Genomic DNA, 24,453 nt, shown 5'->3' on the forward strand with positions numbered 1-24,453 from the left:
ATTAAAAAATTGTCATTTACTCACTTGGCTATGAAACCATCCTGTCTACCCATGGGAAACTCCTCATAGTCTTTCATCTGAAAGACTATAGGAACTTAACAGGAATTTTTTAAAGTATGCATTAACCTATTCTTAATGAATAGTTTTAATGTCTTGGACTCCAGTTGAGCTCCTTTTCTGTATGAAAGATTGATTTTCTAGTAAATTACTGACATAGAATGAATCCAACCATGAGTGTGATGCAGGTTACCACTTTTTGGAGTTGAACCTACAGGATTTTATGTGCCATAAATGATCTGTTTGACTGAATTGTAAGTTGTTTGTAAAATTGTTACAGATTAACTCATTCTGGTTTTGAAGCCATACATTTCTACACATTTATACTGATGACAAAGGAAGAAGTTAAATTAAGTGTGCTATATAGCGTAGTCTTCTGCCCCAAGTTGCTCTTGAGTTCTTCTTCGGTGGTCTGAATGATCTGGATATTGTTTTATTCCATTTTCTGTACATTTCTCACTCTTGTGTTGTTTAATTTACAACTCCGGTCACTTTTTCAATCTTGAACTGGTTATTAACAGAACATGATAAAATATGGCTTGAGACATTTCCGTTGGCTCCCAGAATGGAAATAGCTGAATGAGGAAGGGAGAAGGGTGAGTCATGGCATGGTAACTCATGGGATGCTCTCTGTTCTGTAGGAGGCACAGCAAAGCCAGAGCATCCACTCGTGCTTCCAACACCACCGATGTGCCAAAGCAGGTCAGTTCTGCAGCACTCCGTACAGGGGAGCTGACAACCAGCTTTCCGAGACGCCAGTGAAGGGGAGGTGATGGGAGTGAACCTTTTGTCTAGAATCACTTTCACTGTTTGACCTTCCTCCCTGATGAACGGTTTTTCTTCTTTTTGGGGGTGGTATCAGTCTTGATAGTGGTAGCCAATGGAGTCTAAAGCGAGGAGTATTTTCCTTTTTGGAATTCAGCTTAACTGAAAAGAACATGTCATACTTTAGAGTATGTTATTATTTCAGAGGATTAGTTTGTCTTCAGGTCTAACTGCTTTCTGTGGAAGTCTTGAGTTCATTCTACAGTCTGGGGCAAGACACAAGTGTTACACCACACGGGCTTGCATTACATGCGAGAGGTTAAGGAAGCATCGCAGTATTTTGCTGTCATTGTTTTCTGTTACTTTCCCTTGTGGGTGCTTTTTCAGAAGAGGCTATAACATACACAGACTTCACTTTCCATCCAGTTATCAGAATTCAGGAAAAAAGATCTTGTCTCTCACTGGGGATACTGGGTCTGTTTCTGTACGCAGTGTTTTGTTTGCTGGAAGGTGAATGTTTGAAGCACATATTCCTTCTGCATCAGGAACTGGATGTTGCATTTGTTTTTATGTATTATAAAAATCTTATCTGTTGTGTTTCTACTTTTTTTTTTTCCTCTCTTAGAGCGTCCTATTCACTGAGGGCTTGAGAACCCCAGGGTCTCCTGCCTCAGCAGCTGCCCCCTTTCACTCAGTTCACTCCTCGGCTGCTCCTACTCCCGTCCTGCCCATATTTGCAGAAACCAGCCCTTCCTCTTTGGACCCCCGAGCATCATACCCAAGGAGTCCAGAAAAACCCACTGCAGCGCCAGGAGAAGATGCGGGGAGGAAACTGATGCAGCAGCCTGGATCTCCCATGCTTCAAGGTGTTGGGTTTGGTAGTGTTGCAGGAAACCGTAACCCTGCTTGTCCTGTCGGTGAGAGTGCTTGCGGTTTAGATCTAGACGTAGAGAGGAGTAGTAAGGAGAGCAGGGTTGCTGTTTGTAAAAATGACAATGATGAGGATGACTTTACCACAGGTGTTTTTGTCGCTGAACAAGAGAGTCAGCATGGCAGTCGGGGTGCCCCTCTTTTCCCATTGACAAATTCACAGCTACAGGTGTCAGAGGAATTTATTGATGATGACCCAGCAGAAATTTCCTTTTTTGCTGGGGGCTCTGAGGCATTTTCATATGTGTACAGTGGTTTAGAGTTACAGGGCTCTGATTTTTCTAAGCATGTGTCAGAGTCGCCTGGCTTAACTACAGATGCCCTTCAGCAAAATACAGCCTCTTCTCAGTCAAGCCCTGACAGGTACTCAACAGAAGCGGTAGATATGAATATGGAAGACGAGTTTGAATTTGAAGAAGGGAGCGATTTCAATGGCAATGAGAGACCATCAGATACCTCGGAGCTGTTTGAGGTGAAGGCGCAAGCAAGCAGAATGCAAAGCCTCCTGAGCCCGTCTGAAACGAGTTCGCTCATCAACAACCGCTCTGAGAGCAGCTCCCTCAATAATTTGCCGCTGAACGGTACGTCCTCCCTGCACGCGTACAGCTCCGCAAACCATTCGGAGGCCAGTTCTATGGTGAACTTCCCTGCCTACTCAGTCCGCTCTGAGTCCAGCTCAGCCTTTCAGTTCACAGACATTATTGACCAGCTGGAACAGCTGAGCTATCCGCCTACCACCACAGAAGACTCTAGCAGTGCAGACACGGACTCCTGGGACTCCGAAACTGCTGCGCCTCTGGATGTAAACCTTTTCTTTAGAAACCCTTTTGCTCAAGCCGACGGTGAGAACTTTGCTTTTGACTTTCAGAATAATTTAAAAAATCTCACGCAAGAAGACTGGACACAGAAGGCTCATGTCAATTGATTGGTTCTTGATTTTTGTGATGGCTCCCTCTGTGCTCTTCAGAATTTGAAGGCAGAAGGGTGGGATGTCAGTCTCTTTAAGCAAGAAAACTCTAATCCAGTGGCTGGATTTTAAATCACATAATGTACCTGATTTTTTTTTTTTTTTCATGTACCTCTTCCCTTTCCCCCAAAGCATCCTAGCTTTGGTGCTGCATTACATGCATCGCACTGTATCCAGAAGGTGTTATAATAGGCTATGATGTTTGCAAAATACTGCATTTAGGAAAAACTACTGATTTCAGAGAAGTATCATCAGCTGGCTCATGCAGACATCACAAATTACAGTATATTGAAGGATTTCTTTGGCTATAAACTTATTTCTAAGAGTCTGATATGATACGCTGTTGCTCCAACACCCAAATGCAACAGGCACTTTTGCAGATGCTTGTTAACAAGCAGCCGCAGCCAGTCAATTAGCTGTTTTCTCTGTTTCTGCAGTGAGAGTCCTCATTTGGGTGTTGGTTTTTTTTTGTTTCCGCAATCCAACAAATGGACAATCTTCAACTATGAAGGAAAGTTTTAAAATAGCGACCTATGCAACGTGTCTGCGGTATACTTTGAAGCATAAGTAACCTATGTGGGAGTTTACAAGAGGGAATTTGGAAATAGCAGTCACCAAAACTTCTTGTGAAGACAATCGTATTTTCTGACTTCAAAGTGCCTCCAGCAGTCCGGGAGCAACCAAGTACCCTTCTGCTTTGCAGCAGTTTGGAGATACATGCATAGACTATAAAAGCACTTAATCCCCATTGTCTCACCTTCTTTATTTAATCACTCTGCACAAAAATGCTTACAAATTACTTCACCGAAGTGTCCTTCATCTGTGGAAGGCAGGTGGTGGTAAACTCGGTGATGGCTTTTACTTTTCTTTAAAATATGGGCTGTATTCAGAAAAATACCGTAATCTTTTGGAGAAATTGAGATGTTAGGACATGTCTACATGTTACTGTAGACAACAGTTAGAGCTTCACTGCTTTTATAAATTTCTGTAGTCGGGTGACTTTGATGTGAGACTTGATTTGTAAGTTTAAAGTGCAATTGAAAAGACAGTTACTGAGCTGGTCACATCGCATTTAGCAACATTTATTGAGGTGAAACAGTAAAAGTTGTGAAACGTCCTTCCTGCCTGCCAACCTGATGGAGTGTGGGGGTGAAATTCTGAGCTTCAGCTCAGAATAGCATTTTTTAGAGTATTTTCCTTCTGGATGAGCAAGAATGTGAAATACCTAACGCCTGACCAAAACCTCGTGATGGAAACGGTCACCTCCTTCAGCCATTTGGTTTTGGGCTTCCCAGTTGCCCAGTTTTCAGTCCTTTGTAGAGAGAGTGCGGTACTAGTAAGACCAACGCCTCCAAAATAAGCAGCTTACAGTTAAAAGCACAAATTTATGCTTGATATTATTCATATCAGTTTTCTTAAATGTGGTCTTGATATATCGTTAAAAAACCTTCATTCTTTACTCAATCATTTAAAAAATACTATTATCTCTTAAAATTCTGATAATTAAAACTTCAAGGGAATTCCTTTGAAGATATGATAGAACACGAAGAGGTAAAACCTCCTTTAGTCACCCATTTCTTCCAGTTCAGTTTTACCAAGGTATGATTATTCTTCGCAGCACTTGCTTTTATGTTGTAGTTATGGTGTTTGAGTGGAATTGCTGTTGTTCCACGAGAAACCTGTCGCCTTTGCCAGTGGCAGGGAAAATCAAAGCACGTTTAGAACAAAGTATGAGTTTGAACCTCCAGGAATGTGCAGTTTGATTGCTCTTTTTTTTGTTTATAAGTGCTATGCATATTTTTCTTTTTTATTTTTTTTCCTCTTCTGTTGAATGTGTGTTCTGGCTCTTCGTGTGACTTTACTCATACCTGCGGAGAGGATATCGTGGATGTGTAACATGACGTTTCTAAATAGGCAATTGGAGGAGGTCTTCGGTTGGGTCCAAAGCTGGTACCTCTAAGTCTGTTTTTAGGCAGATTTCCTTCCAACAGCTAACTACATTATATAAAAGAGAAGGAAAAACGTAGGAAAAAGACTTCTGTCTGCAAACTTTCTTACAGGTGGTAGAGTCAAAGATTAATATGTAGATAAAGATTTAGAGGAAGGCTGTTAATTTCTTTGGTCTTTTAAAAAAAGAATCAGGATTCCGCTATTTACATATAACCGTGTCTGCTGTTGTTTCACGGTCTGTGCCTCGGTCGCAAGCATTCTCTCTAAATTGTTTAGAATTGCTTAGTATGGCAATAAATCCAACTAAATTCTCTATGTTTTCAAAAGATCTTAGGAGGAAGAGAGAAGGTTTGCAAATACATTTTCTTGCAATGCGGTTCATTCGAAAAGAGGCCTTCAATGGTTTTCTACTTTTATTTTACAAATATGCATATCTTTTATTGGCAATTTTAAATCATTCATAGAATCATGGGGAATCATAAAATCTCAGGGATTTTTTTTTTTTTTTTTCAAAAAGCAATAAGAGTCTTTATGTAATGCCCCTTTTGTTTTCTAAAAGAATGGGAGTGACTGGGATCTAGGTCCTTTTCGCTTAAGATGTGTGGAGCCACAGGTGGGGACAGGATAGTGGGGTGGGGGGAGCTTTTACCTGGGTATGGCGTCTGAGGATGCTTAGCTCTGTTGTTTTATTCATGGTTTCCCAGAGAGGCACAAAAGAGAAAATTTTGTTTGTAAGTAGAATTTAGAGGTTTTATTCTAGTAAGAAAGCTGTGAGAAAAGGTTATTAATCGTTTCCTCCAGAGGGGTGAGTTCGAATTCACTTCCCAGTAGAGGTGGAGAGAAAAACAGCCTGCCTTCAGGGGAATGGAATGGCTCAGCACTTCGCAGCCAACTCCAGCCCCAGTCGTGAGTTATTGTAGTGCATTAGAACCATGCCAGGCATCCCCTTCTCCCCTGGCTGTCTCCTGAGGTGGTAGGAGAAGGTGAGAGAAGGAAGGGCTTTCCGTTCTCTCTCCATATTGTCTTTGCATAGCGTGAGGGAGTTGGTGAACTTTGGTGCCGTGTGTTTATGTCCCCAGTACCAGCGATGCTGCTAAGCTTTCAGTGTTACTCCTTGGGTTTGCTTTGGTTTTACACTGTTGATACTACTAAAACTTAGTTCGCAGTACTGATTTCTGTGGTTTTTGTCCTGAGCACATGAGTTTTCTTCTCAAGAAGGTGAGTAGTACGCTGGCAGGTGTGGAGGTGGTGCCAGCCGCCTAACTGAGCGAGCTGGCAGCCTTGCAGACCCTGGCAGCGCCAGCTGCTGCGGGAATCGTGTGGCATGAAAAAGGGGGGAGACTACATAGGAAAAAATCAGATTTTTTGTGTTGTGTGCTCGCCTTGAGAAGGTGGTGTTTCAGGAGCTGTGGTAGGAGCAGACGAAAGCCTAGGTGCCAACCTTCACTTGTCCGTGGCAAGTGAGTGGTCGTCCTCTCCCCCCTGATACTGTCACTTTGCAGGTACGTTCTTTCATGTTTGCTTTCTGCCCCCATCTCTGGGCGGCTGGGGGAGAGACGTATATAGGTACTTAGTCAACGTACAGGTTTTCATGCCGTGTTTTTCCAGCATGGGGTTTCCAGGTTTGTTCTCCAAGACCATGCTGTTGCAGTGGTAGCTGAGTGCAGGGAGCATACTGGAGCCATCGCTCCTGCTCCTTGGTGAAATAGGGCTGCTTCCCAGCCTTCCACTTCTCTGTTCTCCTGTTTTATTCTACGTGTCGCTGTAGGAAGTATGTCAATATTAGTGGCTTTTCCAAATGAGTGAGGCTGAAGGGTTTCGCTCTCTTGTGGTACTCAACTGGCGCGTTGCACTGTGACTACAAGACACTAAGAAATGCGTGTCTTGAGTGGATAGTTTAATCTGCACCTGTAGTTCTGTATGTGGATCCTTACAACTGTTCTACGCTTCAGCACATTTATTAAACGTAAAGCACTACAGCAGAATTTTCGATATCCATGTATGCAGTTAGTGGAACTCTTTAAATTTGCACAAAAGACGGGTCATAGAATATTCTGTGACCTATCCACCGTCTGGTTAAACATTGTTAGACTTTACTAGCCTGTGTTATCTATTGTGTGTTGACTTTGTAATTTTAAAGTACTCATTCATTATTCAAGTAATACATGCTGTATATTTCCCAGGACTTATCATATTTTACCTTGGGATGGAATAGGGTGATATATGATCTGCTCTCAACTTTGACTTTAATTTCCAGTGAATTTCAGAGTTGCTGGATAATGCCAAGTATCGATTTCCTTTTTCCTGTGTATATTTGTACTGTGGTTGTAGGTGATTTTGTTTAAGGGATTTTTTTTTTTTTTTGGTTGGTGGCTTGGTTTTGGTTTGGTGGTGTTCTTCTTGTTGGTTTTGGTGGTGGTAGTTTTTGTTTAGTTGCAAATCTTGATGAGGGTAAGACTTCACAGAGACACTAATAAAAGTCATAATTTTGTGATTTTTGGTGCAAACCTGTCGGTAAGTCATTCCCATTATTGTCATTTTGCAAAAAGTTCTAAGCCATAATTATCTGGTATTAATTGAATGAATTAGTATAAAAATACAGTTTTCGTTGTAGTCATTAGCTGTCATTACCTGTAGTTTTGAATAGCTCTTGCATCGCTCTTGTCACAAATGCTATGTGTATATGTATGGGTATACATATACGCTCTCTGTATGAATATGGGGAGACTTTACAGTTCCAAACATGTATCATAAAAACCACTTAATTCATTGCCTGCTCATGGGCTATCTTGGGATTGCTCCACTGGCTGAGCTGTAGCATTGCAGGTTTCAAATTTGGAGCGTGGTTAATTGAACCTGGTTTGCGGGGAAGGTGTTGCCATGCGTTTTCCCAAGCTGCAGTATTCTGCTGGTGTTCAAATGACTTAAGGCTGGTGACAGCCCTGCAGATGGGTGAGAACCCCGAATTTGCCTGTTCATCAACATGTACGGGGATCCACGTGCCTTGGTTAGAGTGACTCCCCAGGGAAATAGGTGCTACTCTTTTCAGGAGAGGATTACACTAAGAAAACAAAAGAGGGCTGGAATTTCTTAACTGATCTCTTGAACTTTATACGAGGAATGTTTTCTTGAATTACATATTGGGATTTTTAATATCTTTGTGTCTGTTCAGATTGCCGGTTATGAACCTACAGATTTGTACTAATTCATAATTTTAATTGTTTATGCAATAAAATAAGGAAAACTTTGATATAAATGACAATGTGGGCTTTTTAGCTTTATTTTGCATTACCCTTGTGTTTGAAATAGAATAAATATTTGTTCTCCTAGCCAAGGCATCTTAGAGTTTTATTACCAGATTTGTCCAGGCAGTTTTCCTCCTATACTCCCTTTGTTGAAAATAGAGCACAGCTGGGGCAAATATCCGTGTGTGGTTTCCAAATTACTGCTTTGTGCAAACCTCTTGCTTGGGATACAAATGGGACTAAAAGTTAAGATTTCCTTATGGGAATTACTTTTTTTGTGGAGACATTTTGTTTCAAACTGGGTATGTCCCTCTTACTCTCTTCTGTATATTTGTTTTTATTGGAAACTTGTCCTTTATTGTAAATGGAGGGTATGGAGGCAATTGCATATTTTCTAGGTTGAAAGTTCTTCAGGATTCTGGGACCAATGTCCGGGTAAATCCTCTTTTCCTGAATCACATAAACATTCACTTAAAAAAAAAAACCAAAACACAACCATCGTACTTGCATAAGTAAACGGAGGAGGTTTCTGGGCTAGTTTGAATTGACAATTTTACTCCAAAAACTTGCTTTTCAGCAAGGAGGAACTTTCAGGTGGAATTGACTGTGACTTCCTTTTGAACATCAGGAACATAGCATGTCATATTACTTGATTCCAGGGATTGAATTGGATTAACTTTGCTTTGATTGGTTTTGTTGCCAAGTTAAACCAATTTTACATAGACTTAAGGAAAAGATGTACCTGACAGAAAGCAGCGATGTAGGTTGAAACCCTGACCATTCATTTCAGCAGTGCTGCAAGCAGAGGGTTGTGCAAAGCCATGGTTCAAGCACAGACGGGTCAAAGCTGTCAATACAGCATAAAGAGATTGCTGGTTAACACTGAAAAAATATAGAAAAAAAAAAATCTACCATCTATAACCAGAGATACATATTCTTTCTTGCTTGCAAATAGCGAAGCCTTTACGAGGAGGGGAAGGTGGCAAAAGAAGGGTGGTTCTTTCAGATCCTGGACGTAACCGTAAAACCAGGACCAATGTTAGGATTCTCCTACAGTATCACATGTTGGTGTAACTTCACAGGTACATATGGCTTCACCGGGGCATGTACCAAGTGCTATAAACATGTTCTAATGTTGAATGTGATCTGTACCCATGTGAGGATAAGAAAGAAAGAAATCTGTGAATCTAAAGTCTCTTAGATAATTTTTTTTCCAAGATTCTCTATCTCCCAACTATGCATCATTACTTTAAAGGGAAGAATTTGCAGGGGAAAATGTCTTAGTTGTGATCTTTTGAAATAAGAAAGATTGGGGGTGTTTCAGGATTTCAGTGGCAGTACATCAGCCTGCAGAACCCTTTCACTGTAGAAATACTAATGCGGTCTGCTCATGCGATGTGTTCGACAGGACATTAGGCAGGAGGGGGCTCTGGCTGGGCTCCCATCGTCTTCTGCTCGGCCACTGCGGGGCTTTAGTGGAAGAAGAATGTCATCTGTTTGAAGTAGTAATAATAATAATCATCATCATCATCATTATCAGAGGGAATCAAGCAGTGAAATGCAAGGGGCCCTCCCTTCTGAGAAGGAGTGGAATTGCTAGGATTTGAACCTTACATAGCTTTTAGTACAGCCAATAATGCTCTTTGTCATTGGGATGCTGTTTTTGTTGACTGTCTTTGAATTTTTTGAAGCATAAAGCTTACAGAAACAGTATTTGCATTTTATTTTTGGCAAGCTGTGCACTCAAGCCTGGCTTTATGTTTAGAGATTGAATTTAGATTGAAGAATGGAATTACCCTCTGAAACATAACTGAGAAGTGATGCCAAAAGCTTATTCTCTTATTATCGAGCTTGTTATCTCAGTGTAAACCAAATAAAATCTGCTTCTACTTAATTTTTTAGTAAAAGCTAATCCATATTAATATAATTAGCAAAACCTGTATTGTAATAAACTGGCGTAGTACCCTAGTGGGAGCTTTTACCATTTAAAATTGTATTAATGTGGGAGGAAAGCCCAAGGAGCTTGGGCATAACATGCTCCAGAACAGACCTTATTTTTAGTATTTGTGTTAAAATATTTCTTAGAAAAACTATAGAAGGAAGAAGCTTTGTGCTTCTCTTTTTCTGAAACAATAGATAGCCAGTGATCTTGGTAACGTAAGCTATGGCAGAACATAGATTTGATATTTCAGATTTGAAAAATCCAACGATCATCTTTTCATTTAGTGTCACTGTGGCTGCGGTGGGGTTTTTTTTATGTTTCAGTCCAGATTCTGCCTCGGACCTGGACCAGCTCCCTTTACCTGCTGAAGCAGAACGATTCCCATAGACCAGAATTTTTCCAAAAGAAATAGAATTTTGCTTTGCACTTCTGAAGGTGTACAGGGCTGACAAGGGGTCAGGGACCGGGGGGAGGCAAAAGCATTTTTCTGAGTGTCAGCTGATGTGCTTCTGAAAGCACACAGAAAAATGAAGATGTTGGGTTTAGCATGCCAGTTTTCCAGAGCCACTTCTAAAATTAAAGCTGCAATTAAAACTCACATACACAATTTTAAGTCTTTCCCCACCACCACCACCATTTCCTTTTGTGAGAGTTTAAAGGCATGAAAGATCCTCTCCCTTAATTATTGTAAAAGTATGCTTCCATTTAGCTTGGTTTATAACCACAAAAAAAGAAAAAAGTCTTAGTATACATCTGGACATCTCCTAGTAGTTTATCAGAGTAAAGGCATCGCACGACTGATTTCAGACAACAGAAATTTAGAGACTCCTGGTGGTTCAAATGATAAAATTTAGTGTTACAATTAAGGAAGTAATCTAGCAGGTTGTTCTCCTCTTGGTCCATTTTTTCTTTTTGCAGAAAATAGTTGTAATTTTTCATGTATCAGTTCCTTTTTTGCTCTCAAAGCTGGATCGGGAAGGTGGTTTCATCTCCCTAGTGTGTTGCTTGCTGCTGTCCCTGATATGGGACCAAAACTGGTTTATGCTAATGTAGTAAATTACAAGTCAGACTTAAAACCTGGCTGCTGTGTGCTTTCTTCCTTGCTTTCTCTGGCATTGCTGACTGATGTCAGATGATAGTTTTCCAAAATTTTCCTTCACGAGCCCCATCTCTGAAGTTTGCAAGGGGTAAAGTGTATTCCCAGTGAAATACCGGACAGGTTAGAGAACATCTCTGCTGTTTTTCTATTAGAAAAGTGAATAAGAATAGATTTTAGATATGGGATGCTAAATAGATGTATCGAGCAAAAAAAAAAACAACCAAACCCCAAAAAACTTAATTGTGTGTTAACTGTCAGTGAGAGGGATGGGATTGGAGTACTCTTGAAGAAGATACAAGGTAAGGTCATGGTTACAGCAGCTGGCTTCAGGTTCTTCTGTAATCCATAACGAACTTCTCATGACTGGTTTTGTATAACATTCGAAACGTATTTATTTTTCAAATTTGAGTATGAACCTTCACATCTGAAGATCCTCTTGGGAAAAAGTAGAGTGGAGAAACGTTTGTGTTAAGTCATAGTTGTATGAGGCTTTCACATTTTTATACCTGGACAAAAGAAGAGGCAGCATAAACAATAATACACCAAGTGGACAATATTATACAGTAGCTGTGAAAGATGAGGCTGGCATTCTCACTGAAGTCCCTATAGCTGTGTCCATGCAAACCACAGTGTTTTCGCAGTCTTTTACTGTTAGACTTGATTTATTGTTGGTTGTTTTCAATTACATGTGTGCTGGTCTTTTTATGAAATGGTGGGTTTGTTCACTGAAGGGTACACGGTTATAACTGCATAGTGTAATTAACTAAGAGGTATTAGTATTCTTAAAGACCTTGGGTACATGGGATATCACAACACACATTTTTTGATGTTGCATTGAGTTCAGTGCATTTGTGTGTGATGGGAAAGCAGAAATCTGTTATGTACAGAACACAGTCGTGTCTGGGGGAAACTGCTTTACATCCTCAAGTACCAGTGCCGTGGCATGGACACCCTGACCCCTGCTTACAGCGAGGCCTCCCAGTTTGGGATGTTTGTGCTATGACTTATGCATAGAGGACAAATTTCCACTTCATGAAATGTGGAAACGTCCCTCTCGAAGGCCAGTCCCTTTAACGTACCCAGAGGATGCTGCTGCTCGCAGGACGGGGAAGACCTCAGCGCGCCAGGGTTTGATGGCGGAGGAAATCATGAAATCATTCGAGCGTTTCGATCTTTGCACCAATATTTCTACTTAATTAGGAGTTTTCTACTGTGGAAAGCAGCAAGTCTTACTCCCATTGTTGCATTGGACTCTTCCTTTAACCATCCTTCCCCTGGAGAACAGAGGATTGCTGTACGTCTTACTTGTGTGCCTGCGAGCTCCCCCCCTTGCTGCACTGGTGGAGAAATGCTTTTGGATCGTGAGAATGAAAATTTAATTCCAGGCTTGTAACGTCACCTGCCGAGATATGCCGTCATACTGAGTTTATATCAAACATTTAAATGTTAGCAACAAAGCTAACCCAGGCTGCTGCATGACGTTTCATAGTCCTTTCTAGACAAGATGAATTTCAGAAGTCACATTAACCTGGGAAAGTCCCCTTGAAGAATTTCCCGTTTAAGTTGACAGCCTGTTACGCATTGCAGCTCCTTCCTGAATTCTGCATTGCTTTCATCCCATGGTGATAAAGAGCAGGCTATGGGGCATCCTCCCGCAGGTGGCGGCATGCCGGGGAAGGATGTGGCAGGTGTTGGCATCAGCAGGTTGGCCCCCTCCCAGGCATTGGGGACAGGGGACGCCCCATGCCACTGCACCGCGGCTTCTGCTTGTTGCTTCAGGCTTCTCGGGGAGCTGAACGTGCCTCTCGTCTTCATAAATCACTCTGGCTTTGGGCAACGGGGTTCTTGCTGCCAGATACAAATGAGCGAGTGTTTGCAATGAATTTAATGATCACCTTCTGCTGTTGGAGGCGACAAAAACTAGAACAACTCGATTGATGTAGGCGGGCAGTGGAGTTTGGAGCAAGTTATATGCCTTTTGCTCCTCTCCTGTCTGAACGTTCGGTCTGTCCAGGAGCAATTCAAGTTACAAATTCTGGAACGTGTCGCTATGTCGTGTTAAATTCCAAGAATTTAAAGAAGCTCCTCACCCCGTACGCTTGCAGCTTGTTTGGGTTTTAAGCTGTTGTTTCAGCATCCGGGATGTGTAAAAGCAAACTTCCAATAAACTCCTGTCCCTGTAGAGGTGAAACAAATGCCAGATGTTGTCGCATTCCTGTGCTAATATTAAAAGCAGTGGGAATGAAGAAAATGCTCGGGCAGGAACAAAAATCCGCTTCAGGATGGTTGTGCTTGACTAGTGTATTAATAGTTAACTCCGCGCCCTGGAGGAGCTGAATCTCTTCCAGGTGACGGAGCGCAGCACTGTTTAGCTTCCTGCGTTTGTGCGTGTGAAACCCCGCCATTGTCACGCCGTTGTCACGCTGCCGGCCGCCTCGCAGGGGTTTGGCTTCCTGAGCGGGAGTGAATCCAAAAGCTCCTTGTGTCTCCTTCTCCTTGTGTCTGTGTCAAGACATACTGGATATCCACAGGGGCTGGTTTGGTTTGGTTGTTTGGGGTTTTTTTTTTGTGTTTTGGGGGGTTTTTTATTTAAAAAAAGCGCCTTTTGTGATGATTTTTAAGTAGTCTGGGAAGTAATGAGTTGGCGATTTCGGCTTCGCTGTCGAATTTTTCTGTTTGCCTTCAGTTGGTGGCTGAGCCCTTGCTCTCTGCCTGTGACACCCAACAAACCCTGCTGGGGCGGGCTGCAAGCCTGGCCGAGGGTGAAAGTGGTAGAGACAGAACCGCGTGGTACCCCTTCAGCTGCCTGGTCTGACAGAGCTTGTCTGTTTATCATAGGGAAGACCAGAAAAAAAAAAAAAAAGGATGAGGTTAAGCAGGAATTTTGTGGGCATAGTGTGAGTAATTGGAGTGTCTTGTTACATTCGTTTGGTCCCCAAAAAGCAGATCTTGAGCAGCCATTTTCACTGCGAACCCCCGAGGGGGCTCTGCCTGCCATCGCTAAGGGCTCTGCTGAAGAGAGGAGAGCAGCTCCCCTTCGTAGGCTTCAATGTGCTGTAATGGTGCCTGGTCTGTCAGAAAGCTCTAAAGGGTCCACAGATGAAATAACAGTATAAAAATAAGATTGACAATTAATAATCTAAAGCAAAGCAGTGCGTGTTACTCCTGCTTCAGACAGGTTTTACTGTGCAAGAGGATTGTGCCCATTCAATTAATAATCAGTGCGGCAAAATGTTTTTCCTTTGAGATCAGAAGATCATTCTATTTGTGTACAAATAGAGCCAGGAATGAAATCTCTCACATGCTCCCTTTTTGTATAGCGATGTGTTTTCCTCTCCCATCCATACAGTTTTGGTGATACCCTGATTTCTGAATATATTTTTAATGAGCTTTATCTTCTGGAGTGGAGAGTAGTGGAACAATTTGTCCTAGCTTTTCTCTGGGATGAAAAGTAATTCTTATTTTAAAAAGGAAAAAAATTAAAAGCTGTATTCTTGTTACTGCAGTGTGATCCTATGTTTGCAAACCCTGCTGCTTCGCAACAAAATCCAGCGAGACTGAGCACTTTTTCCTAGACACTAATGGATTTGTCCTTCCCCTTAAATGCAGTTGTAAAGGTGTCTGTCCCTGCTGCGCTGCTGTGTCACAGCCGGGTCGCAGGGAACACTCGGTTTGCTTTGAGATACGCGCTGAAGTCTTTGGATGTCTGCCCCTTTTTGTCTTTTGCCTCTTTTTTTAATAATGCAAGATTGCAATTACGGTTTATAGTAACAGTGGGTAATCGTCTTATCTTTGAAACCATTTTCTCTCCTTTTCCACTCCATCTTCTCGTTCTCTTCCCACCCAGGCCTCCCAGTGGACCACCCTCAGCTCTCTTCCCTCGTGCTGAAGAGTTCCCTGGGCTTGAACCCGGCATTTCAGGTGAACTTGAATGCGGCCGGCCAGGGTTCATCTCCTCTTCTGAGTCCTGTCCTCAGTGATGCTGGCGGTGCCAGGGTAGAAGAGGATGACGAAATGAAACGTAAGGTAAGATAATGTCATGACTGGGAATTTACGTAACGAGAAAAGCGATGGTTTCAGGCGAGGAGCTGTGCTTGCTGGTCGCTGAATATTGATTGTGTTATATCATGTGGTAGAACAGATGTGTTTGGAGTGTTAGAAACTCCAGTGCCAATGGTTTGGTCAGGTCTGTGTGTCTCGCTGTTGCGGCAGGAGTCCCCGCTGCCCTCGTGGCTTCGGGGTCGTCTTGGTGTCTGCTGCTGGGACCACTTCCTGCTGTTTTAGCAGGAACCACTGCCTGGGGTCCCAGCATGGCAGGGAGCTGGGCTCAAAATCTGCCTTTTATACCCCAGAATGGAAACATGTTCAGGCTGGACATTAGGAAAATGTTCTTCGCTGAGAGGGTGATCAGGCCCTGGAACAGGCTGCCCAGGGAAGGGGTCACGACACCAAGCCTGTCGGAGTTCGAGGGCTGTCTGGAAGGAGGAACATGAAAATTGCCTCTTGACTTTCATGGGCGCAACAAGTCTCAAAGCAGGAACGACTTTAGGTGTTCAAGATGCGCTTATGTTCAGGTACTGATCCTTAACCTGGGCTGCTTTCCTTTCTTTCCACCAGTAAGCACTGGTTGCTTTAACTGGGAGCTTCCCAATATCACTGCAGAAAGCTGCGAAGTTGAGGAAGCTGCATGTTTTATGATGTGAGGCTTTCCTCACCCCCATGCAGAGCTCAGGATTCACCCTTTCTTTCTTGGGTAATTCTAATTGGGAAATGTTTTTGTTCTGGAGGCGATTCCACCTTTAGTCCTGAGACATGAACTTCAGCTCCTTGCTCTGTGCTTCAGCACCACCGAGCAAGGCCTTTCTGCCCCAGTGCATCACCTATATCCACATCCTCTTGTACACTGGAACACTGCAGAAGGTGATGTACGTGGTGGTAGTCCACAAATTCTGACCAAGGTCTCCCAGGAGCTTCTCCAGGCTCTAACATACTCTCTGGAGCAAGGCTCTTGTGGTCTGTGGCAAAGCTGACATACTGCTTTGTATTGACACCTGATCATGTGCTTTGGTAAACAATAGCTTTGGGTGCCTCCATGGTTTTTCAAAATGACAGAGGTGGCCAGATGTCAGTGTGTGATTCAGATTTTCTTTTTTAGCCACACTGCATAGTGTTATCAGGGTTTCACAGTGGTTGTGAGCAATAACAAGAATCTGGAACCATGAGGTTGAAAGGGACCTCTTGAAATCTTCTAGTCCAGCCAGCTGCTCGCTCTTAAGCAATGTCTCCAAGCGTTTAGATGCATTCAGGAGAAATAAAAGAGTGTGTGTATGTATGTATGTTGACACATGCATTCTTTGGCTGCTTCTCAGATGTGGAGAACAAATTACCAGACTTTGCCTTTGTAGGGCATGGCATATAGTATCTGACAAACCGCATTCCCGAGAATGCTGCATTTCTCCTGGTAAGATAGAGAACTCCACCTAACAGCAGACTTCTGTGACCGTTTGTCTGCAAGCTGCTTTGCTGCCCTTGCCTTGCCTGCTTGCAGAGAGTGAGCGAGCAGCCAGGTTTGTTTACTCTTCGGTACTTGAGAAGGATCCAGGACCTTCCATTACAGTGCAAGGAAGGCTCCATTGTCCAAACTCCATTTCTTATGGAATCAGTGGCCACACTGTAATCTAGTTTTCTGTGCAACCTCAAAGAAGAAACCGCCTTGTGTTCTCTTTACTCCTGGTCTTCTGCTTGCCTCATCGGGATCCTCAGATGGTCGCAGGCCTGTGCTGTTTGCTGTCTTCACCGTGTCTTTGGGTACTTCTCGGTGCCAGCAGGTGCAAGCTTACTCACTCTTGTTTCCTCTCATTTGGTGATGCAGAGATCTCTGCACCATATGTCCTGATGCTCAGCTGCTCAGGGAACATACAGAAATCTCACCGTGAGCAAAGGTGCCTCTCTGGATTTAGTGCTTCCAAAGCTTGCTTCTCCTGTGATTGCTTCTGAACGCTAAGGGACTCTTCTGAGCTCTGCTGTGCAGCTCCATGGAGCCAAGTGCCACACTCTGAGAGACACAAGCAGCTCTCAGCAGGACAGTCATTCAGGCACTCTTCTCCTGGAGACTCCAAATAACTGAGCCAGATCATACGATGCTGTTAAGAACCACCCGTAGTGCAGACATAGTATGAATACGCGCTGGCAGGAGAGAGGAAGGTTTAACCAATAACTTGGAGTTGGGATAAATCTCTGTGGGTTGTTTCCACCCACCTTCCCCCAAGCTGGCAAGGCCAGCTCCTGTGAAGATTTGGAAAAGCTTCTGTGACTTGATGCCCCATCCCTGGAGGTGTTCAAGGCCAGGTTGGATGGGGCTTTGAGCAACCTGGTCTGGTGGGAGGTGTCCCTGCCCAGGGCAGGGGGTTGGAACTGGATGGTCTTTAAGGTCCCTTCCAATCTAAACTAGTCTGTGATTTGTGTGTACGGACATAGTATATAATGGCATCGCAAAGCATGTCCAGATACAAACAAATTACTCTGTGATAGAGAAGTCTAAGCTTGAAGTCTCAGTTATATTGTGGGCTGGCATCATGAGTTTATAGCTTTGACAGATCACTCTGCCATTAGGTTTTAATAGTTTGGGGTTTTTTTAAATGCTTTCTCTCACTTATAACAGGCATAGCACAACCTGGAAATAATGAGCAGTGACTGCGTTGTCTGTCCTGAACACTGAAGCTGGGGCCTTTCTGCCTCATTCTGTGAAGTCCAATACTTCAGCTTGAGTTCTCTTCCAGGCTGAAACTAATTTATAAAAGTGTGCAAGGGGACTTTTTTATTGTAATCGGTCTTAAGCTTGGTCAACTTCTGAGACTTCCAAGATTTTCATGTCCCTTCGAAGACAGTCATTTAAGTGAAACAAGCCCAGGCAGAAACCACAGTTAAATTGGTTAAATTTAACCAAGTAAAATTTCACAGCAGTTGTACAGCTTCATTGTACAAGAAAAATGTAATCTTACAATATCACGATTAATAGAGCTTGGATTTTAAGGGTACTGATGCCACTGTAATTCCACCTGTTTAATGGGGGCATTTGTATGTGAACTCTTCAGCAAACTCTTCAGCTCTGGCAGCGTGTGCTTTCCGCTCCACGCTGCTGTGGTGCTGCTGCTGCTGTACTGAAACCCTGAGAAAGCTGAGTTTTCTCGTAATTTCATTCTTTTAAAGTCACTTTTAAGTTCTTTTTAAGTTAGGTTTTCTTTTCATTTTACCAGCAGATTTCCAGTTCTTTTTCTAAGGGAGGTTGGTTGTAGCAAAAAGCTGGCGTTTTTTGCTGTGGGTTTTTTGGCGAGTACCCCCCACCCAGGGTTATTTTTAACACTGCTGAAGTCCCGTCTTTGAAGTGAAAAGTTACACATGCGTAGATTTACTATTTATTTGGTGGTTTATTTCCGGACTTGATAGGTTTGTGATCTAGGTGTAAGGCAGGCAGGAAAGTCTTTCTTTGTCTTGTAGTCCTTTATCTTTGGCCTTTATAAGTTCAGAGTACGGCTCTTCAGTCAACACGAGCTGGTGTTGCTGCATCTAGTGAGTGTTTGAAGGCTTCTAGGTGGGATTACGTGTACATAATACAGGGAAATACTAGTTTTTCCAAGTGGGGATATTTGCCTTGATGCCTGCTATGGTTGTAGGAATGTTTTCTTTGGACTTTTGAAGCAGACCACCTCCTCGGAGAGTTTTTGCGTTTATTTTTTTCAGGCATGAATTGATTTTCCTTCCTCTTGCAGTAGTGGAGGTGTTTAGCAGAGCCCCTGTCGCACTGTGACAGCCGTACCACTGGTACAGGCTCTGCCTGGCACCTGCTGCCAGGACTCAGCACAAGGGGATTCAGTTAGGACTGGTGTAAGGCCAAAATAAAAGAAGATTAAGGGCACTAAATTTCAGCAGGGAGCAATTTGTAAAGCAACAAGAACTTCAGGGAGTAAACAGAAAGCGATGGTGCAGCGAGGAGGGAGAAAGGAAGAGAAAATGCTTGGGAAATGAAAAGCATCTTCTGTGCCTCAAGCTGGCATGCAGTCAGCTGGAAAATAAAGTGGGAACCTGCAGAAGCCCTCAAAGGTGATGCAAAAGGTAATCCGTGCAGGCTAGAAAAGGAGCGAGGTTGTGGGCATGGTGCGTTTTTGCACCCCTTCACGCTCTGTAAGTCTTTAAGGAAGGAACAATCCAGAAAAATATATTTTTGAGAGTGGGGGAAAAAGCACTGGAGTGATAATCAAAGCACAGGGTGTGAAATGGGGACAGACAGGGTCCTTCCGGAGTTCTCAAGAATATACTAGACAATATACATTGCTTGAGGGTAACTCTTTAAGCAACTGCTGCGGAGTCCCCAGCATGAAGCAGCGACGCTGAGGAGGGAGATGAAGCCAGCGGATACACATGTGTCCGGTGATGCTCTGCAGAGCTTGCAGCAGGGTCATCTGCCGCCGCTACAGAGAGGTGAGGCTCGTGGCATCTTGTGTTGTCGCAGCCTGTGGTTGATTCCATAACCCAGCTTTGCTTTGCTTTGCCTTGGGAAACTCTATTTTTTCCATCAAAGTTAGTCCCTTAAGGGCATTGTGCACTACAGTATCCTGTGCGGAGTGCAGGAGGAAGCGTGCGCAAAGCTGAGTTACACAAACCCAATACCTGTTAGCTGTAATTCTCCTGTCATGTAAGAGACTGCTGAAGTTACAGTCCAGCTAGCGTGTGTTGTTCCATGGGTTTATAAATGAGGTGTTTCAGGACAGGCAAGTGCTGCAGGAGGAAGCTGGTAAGGGACTTCAGAGCTGGGTCACCCTGGGGTCTCCAGGGAGGTCAGAAAAATGATGTCCTATCCTTTGGGAAGAAGCTGTTTGAGAAGGATGCCCACTGAGGTTCAACAGCCTCTTGAAGGTTTATGAGGCTGCAGTCTGGTAAAGAGTCCAAGGAAAAATAAAAGATACCTGCAGCCAAGATTAGGTAGGACTTCCTAACACCATGTAACTGAGAGAGGTACAGTAAAGTGAAGAGGATGGCTGTGGAGGGAATCAAAGTATGTCAGTCAAAGTATGTCCTCTGGGGAGAGGAGGCTGATGTGTGAGCCTACAGTAACTAGCATAAAATAACCTGAAAAGGGGCTGGACAGTTTCTCAAAATTAATTATTTGAGGATACACACCCCCAGGGATTCTGTGTGGCTAAGATAGGCTCAACAGATGCATTACTGAGCACACCGAAAAACATCTCCTCCATGAGAAATATTGAAGTGGAGGGTTTAGAAGCACTGAGCAGCTGTGCTGATGGCACCTCAAAGCGTCTCTCAAAATAGAGTTTTTTATTAACTTGGAGTGTACAAGGAAAAGGGAGAATTAATTTTCAAAGCTGTGGTACCCTCAGGAGGGGCAGAGGTGGAGGCCAAGTTATAATGTAACTCTATTGTGAAAATAAATGACAGCAAACCCATTTTTTGGCACAACACTGTGGCACAGCACAGTGAGCTAAGGAGACAAAACAGCATCGTGGCTTGAAATGTGAATAGTTCCTTAATAATACTCATGTGATTTTTAATATGTATGTTTTCAGGCTAACTCTGATTTTTTTTCATTGCCGCCGCAGAGCATCTCTCTTCACCGTTTCGTTCCTTTGTGCTTCCGTGTCCATTCTGTCTTCTCTTTTCTTTAAACAGCACCACTGGAGCAACCATGGCGCTTGCAACTGATGTAGTTTGATTTTTGTGTGTTCTTAACTAATTACTATGACCTTCAAAGGACTTGAGTAAAAGCTGTAAGTGGTAATAGAATAGTTTTGGAAAAGGCCTGTGATGTGAATCTGTTGTACTAGAGCTGATTAGAGAAATGCTTAAAACCCAGGAAACTTGGAATAACTGCTTCTGTATTTTTGTGAAGGTTTGAGCTTGTGCTTAGTAATAAATGGAACACATATATTTTAATAGTTACTGATACCTGTGTGTTCTTCCAGCGCTATCCAACTGACAAGGCATACTTCATAGCAAAGGAGATTCTTGCTACAGAACGGACGTATTTAAAGGACTTGGAAGTTATTACAGTGGTAAGGGGTTTTACCTTTATTTATTGCTTTTCCTTTTCTTAACAGATTCATAATTGTTGGTTTGGAAAAACTTGGACTTTCTTCCAGGTACCAGAAGAAGAACGTCCTATGATAAAGCATAATCCATGAGCCGTGTTACCTTCCTTGTTCTGTAGGCCCTCACATGGGACAGCAGATATCTCCTCTGCACTTCTATCCTTAGCTCCACTAGCTCCATCACATCTCATGCTGATGTCTTGATGTCTGTCTCAGGCAGACTTTCTCTTTGAAAACTGTGAACAGGGACAGCCTAAAAATTATTTGCATTCAGCTTCAATGGCAGTCATTGCTGTCAGCTCTGCTTATAATCTAGCCATCAGCTCTGCGCCTTTCCTTGGGAAGCTTTTCTCCTTGGGCTTTCAGATCATGAGATCAGATGAAGAATTGCGAGGGTATTAAGGATCCATAGGGTTTTGAGGAGTTTTGTCTCTTTTTGTTGCTGCTTTTCTTTCCCCTCCTTTCACCTGGAGCAGACAAGTGAGTCCTTGGTTGCAGGCCAGCGTGAGTTTCCAACTCTTTCTTCGAGAGCTTTTTGTTCATGTACTCCAGGTTTGAACACTGACTGTTGTGTTTCTATAAGCTACTGTTTTCATTTCATCAGAGAGAGAAGTTAGAGTCCCTTAACGTCTTCAGCTGAGGTGTTCTCTGCGAGCTCAGTGAGCGCTGCTTCACTCCAGTTCCTCCTGTAGGCTTCCCAACACTTCTAAAAGATGGGGCAACATTTTGCACCTCAAAGGACTTTTGTAATACTCAGGGCCCTGCCTGAAAGCGGGGAACTGAAAGTGATAAAAAATGCAACAATCTGCCTCCAGCTACCGAGTAACTTGCACAGGGCTCCAAGTTTTATGACTGAGCGGTTGTGTCTGCATTGAAGTACAAGCAGTGGGGTAACATCGGCTGCAGCAACTGTAATTTAGAGCCGCTACCAACCATCTCATCATTGTGTAAAGAAATGTGCTTGTGCCCGGAAGCCATAATAAGCCTCAGATTTGTAATGTTTGGCAAGGAAAGAAATTACATCTTTTCATCTTTCCCAGTCTTCCCTAAATATTTGTCCTTCCTTCCTGTTGTTTCCCTGGGCACACACTTTCTCTTCTCATTATCGCTGCAGGAGCAGAAATTTTTCTGCTAGCAATTAATTTCTTAAATAGAGAAATTTATTATAATTTATGATTTTTCCGGCAGTGGTTTCGCAGCGCAGTCATCAAGGAGAACGCTATGCCAGAGGGCCTGATGACGTTACTCTTCTCTAACATAGACCCAATTTATGAGTTTCATCGAGGCTTTCTGAAAGAGATTGAGCAAAGGCTATCGCTCTGGTAAGCATCAATAGTGCAGCACATGGGCAACAAGCCCAGGGGTCCTTTTCCTACATCCTCCCATCAACACCCTACTTAATCTATATTTGAACTGGTATTTCTGCTTAAATAGAAGTAAGGAAAAAGTGTTTTAATAAATTATAGTTTTACAAAAATAACTAAATGCATTTTGCAAAGCCCATTTTCCAAGCACTGCCTTGTACGTGATATCCTTGAGCCCTATGAACTGTACACCAGACCGAGGGGTTTGTAATCACAGAATCATTTAAGTTGGAAAAGACCCTTAAGGTCATCGAGTCCAACCGTTACTATAACTTGGTGTTGTGTCTCTAGCCTTAGAAAAGAGAAGGAACACAACGTCAAAAAGATACTGTGTGTGTTTATCAATACCTTCCGGTTAATGGATCTCCAGGTGAAAATCTAGGAAACACTTTTTGGTAATTAAGATTAGAATTTAGCTCTTGCAGCACGATTTATTTCAAAGAGCATGTCTTTAGTCTTTTAACCTTTGTATTACTTTCTCCTGACCTGAGATGTATAGTAGGAGAATCTAATTACCATTCAAAAGGAGGTGGCTAACATAAACTAAGTACAAACTAAAATAAATTCTGAAGTTCAGGTGTCGTGTTCTGTCATTTATTCAGAAGTTTGAGGGGTTAAACTCCGAAACAGGCTTCCACACAAATTAATTTCTATTCCTTTCTTAGTTTTCTAAGCATGGCTTTATGTTTGTTATTTATGCAACTTCTGTATTTACTGTACGAAGTTTTCAACCCGCACAGTGAAAAGGGAATGCCAAGGGGCTAAAAATGGCTAGAGGAGGTATTAATGTTAGTGCTGCTTCCCTTAATTTTGCTAAAGCAGACCTTAAAACACACAGATACCCAGGAAGCATTTCTTAAAGATTATGTCTTGAAGTACAGGGGAAAGTGGAGGGAGGAAACTGAAATTTCTTGATTTCTCATGTGCTGTGCCTTATTTCATCTCCTTATGTGTGTTTCAGGGAAGGAAAAACCAATGCTCACATGAAAGGAGATTATCAACGCATAGGAGATGTCATGCTCAGGAATATGCGTACTCTAAAGGTACATGGAGGATTAAAAGAATGGAATCCCAGGATTGTTGAGTCTTTTTTTTCTCTTTGTCAAGGATGAGAGTTCAAGGATTTTCACTAAACTTGGAGCAACTGGCAAACAATTATAGTTGATAAACAAATTAAAAAGAAAACATAATAAAATACTTACAGCAAGGCTTTATGGCACTGTTGCTTATTTAACCACCTATGTTTACCTTGAGAAAAGGTTGTTTGTTTATCGGTTATTTAGCAGAAGACAAAGAAAAATTACTTAATTAGCTTCACCATCTCTCCTGTATTTGCACAATTCAAACTCTCCCCTAGGGAGACACTGTTTCATAAGGTTGTTTAATTCCAAAATATAAACATTTTTTAACTGCAGAGTAGTTTCTTCTGAAATGAAGTCACCTTTATTTGGGCAGAGTGCCTCCATGGGACAGTTACACTTGTGCTGTAGTAGTGGAGTAATTATTCCATTAAAACCAGTGACTTGAATGGGAGTGCAGAGGTGTGTAACCGCTGCTCCGGCTGTCCGTGCTCGCTGCGTTTGACGTTCCCAGCAGGCATAGGCACAGTACTGCATGGACACCTATTTTGACCCTGACTGGGAGCTGCCCGACAGTTTCTTTAATAGCTGAGACAACCCTCTCAGCTCACTTCTGCCAGTTATCAACCAGAATTGTCTTAGAATGGCAAAATATTACCGGGTGGTGCTACCAGCTGCTCTCATTAGAGGCACACAGAGGCACGACTGCACTAAATAGTGAACAGAGGACAACCAAGCAAATATTTTTATTTTTAATACTGTTGTGGTTTTTTTTAAATAAACCCATTGAAACATATAATGTTGTTAATGCTGGCTTTGTCAATGCTTATAATGATATCTGCTGTCTCGGATTAGGTAATCATGGTCAGAAACAGAACTAGAGTGGGGAATGGATGTTTTTTCTTATTCACTATGAAATCTATTAAAGACTGTTTTCCTTTGATCTGAGTAA

General features: G+C 42.6%; 1 protein-coding gene across 1 annotated transcript in view; it reads left to right on the top strand.

Annotated features, from left to right (window-relative positions):
* Nucleotides 1–24,453, top strand: part of FARP2 (FERM, RhoGEF and pleckstrin domain protein 2) — a 73,242-nt gene that overhangs the window by 38,227 nt on the left and 10,562 nt on the right. Inside the window, exons 11-17 of the mRNA XM_009893074.1 lie at nt 699–759; nt 1,448–1,688; nt 5,409–5,417; nt 14,803–14,981; nt 20,933–21,022; nt 22,247–22,380; nt 23,384–23,465. Of these exons, the coding sequence (XP_009891376.1) occupies nt 699–759; nt 1,448–1,688; nt 5,409–5,417; nt 14,803–14,981; nt 20,933–21,022; nt 22,247–22,380; nt 23,384–23,465 (796 nt within the window). The remainder of the gene's footprint in view (nt 1–698; nt 760–1,447; nt 1,689–5,408; nt 5,418–14,802; nt 14,982–20,932; nt 21,023–22,246; nt 22,381–23,383; nt 23,466–24,453) is intronic.

Source organism: Charadrius vociferus, unplaced genomic scaffold (genome assembly GCF_000708025.1).
Source record: "Charadrius vociferus isolate BGI_N301 unplaced genomic scaffold, ASM70802v2 scaffold559, whole genome shotgun sequence".
NCBI classification, from domain to species: Eukaryota; Metazoa; Chordata; class Aves; order Charadriiformes; family Charadriidae; genus Charadrius; species Charadrius vociferus.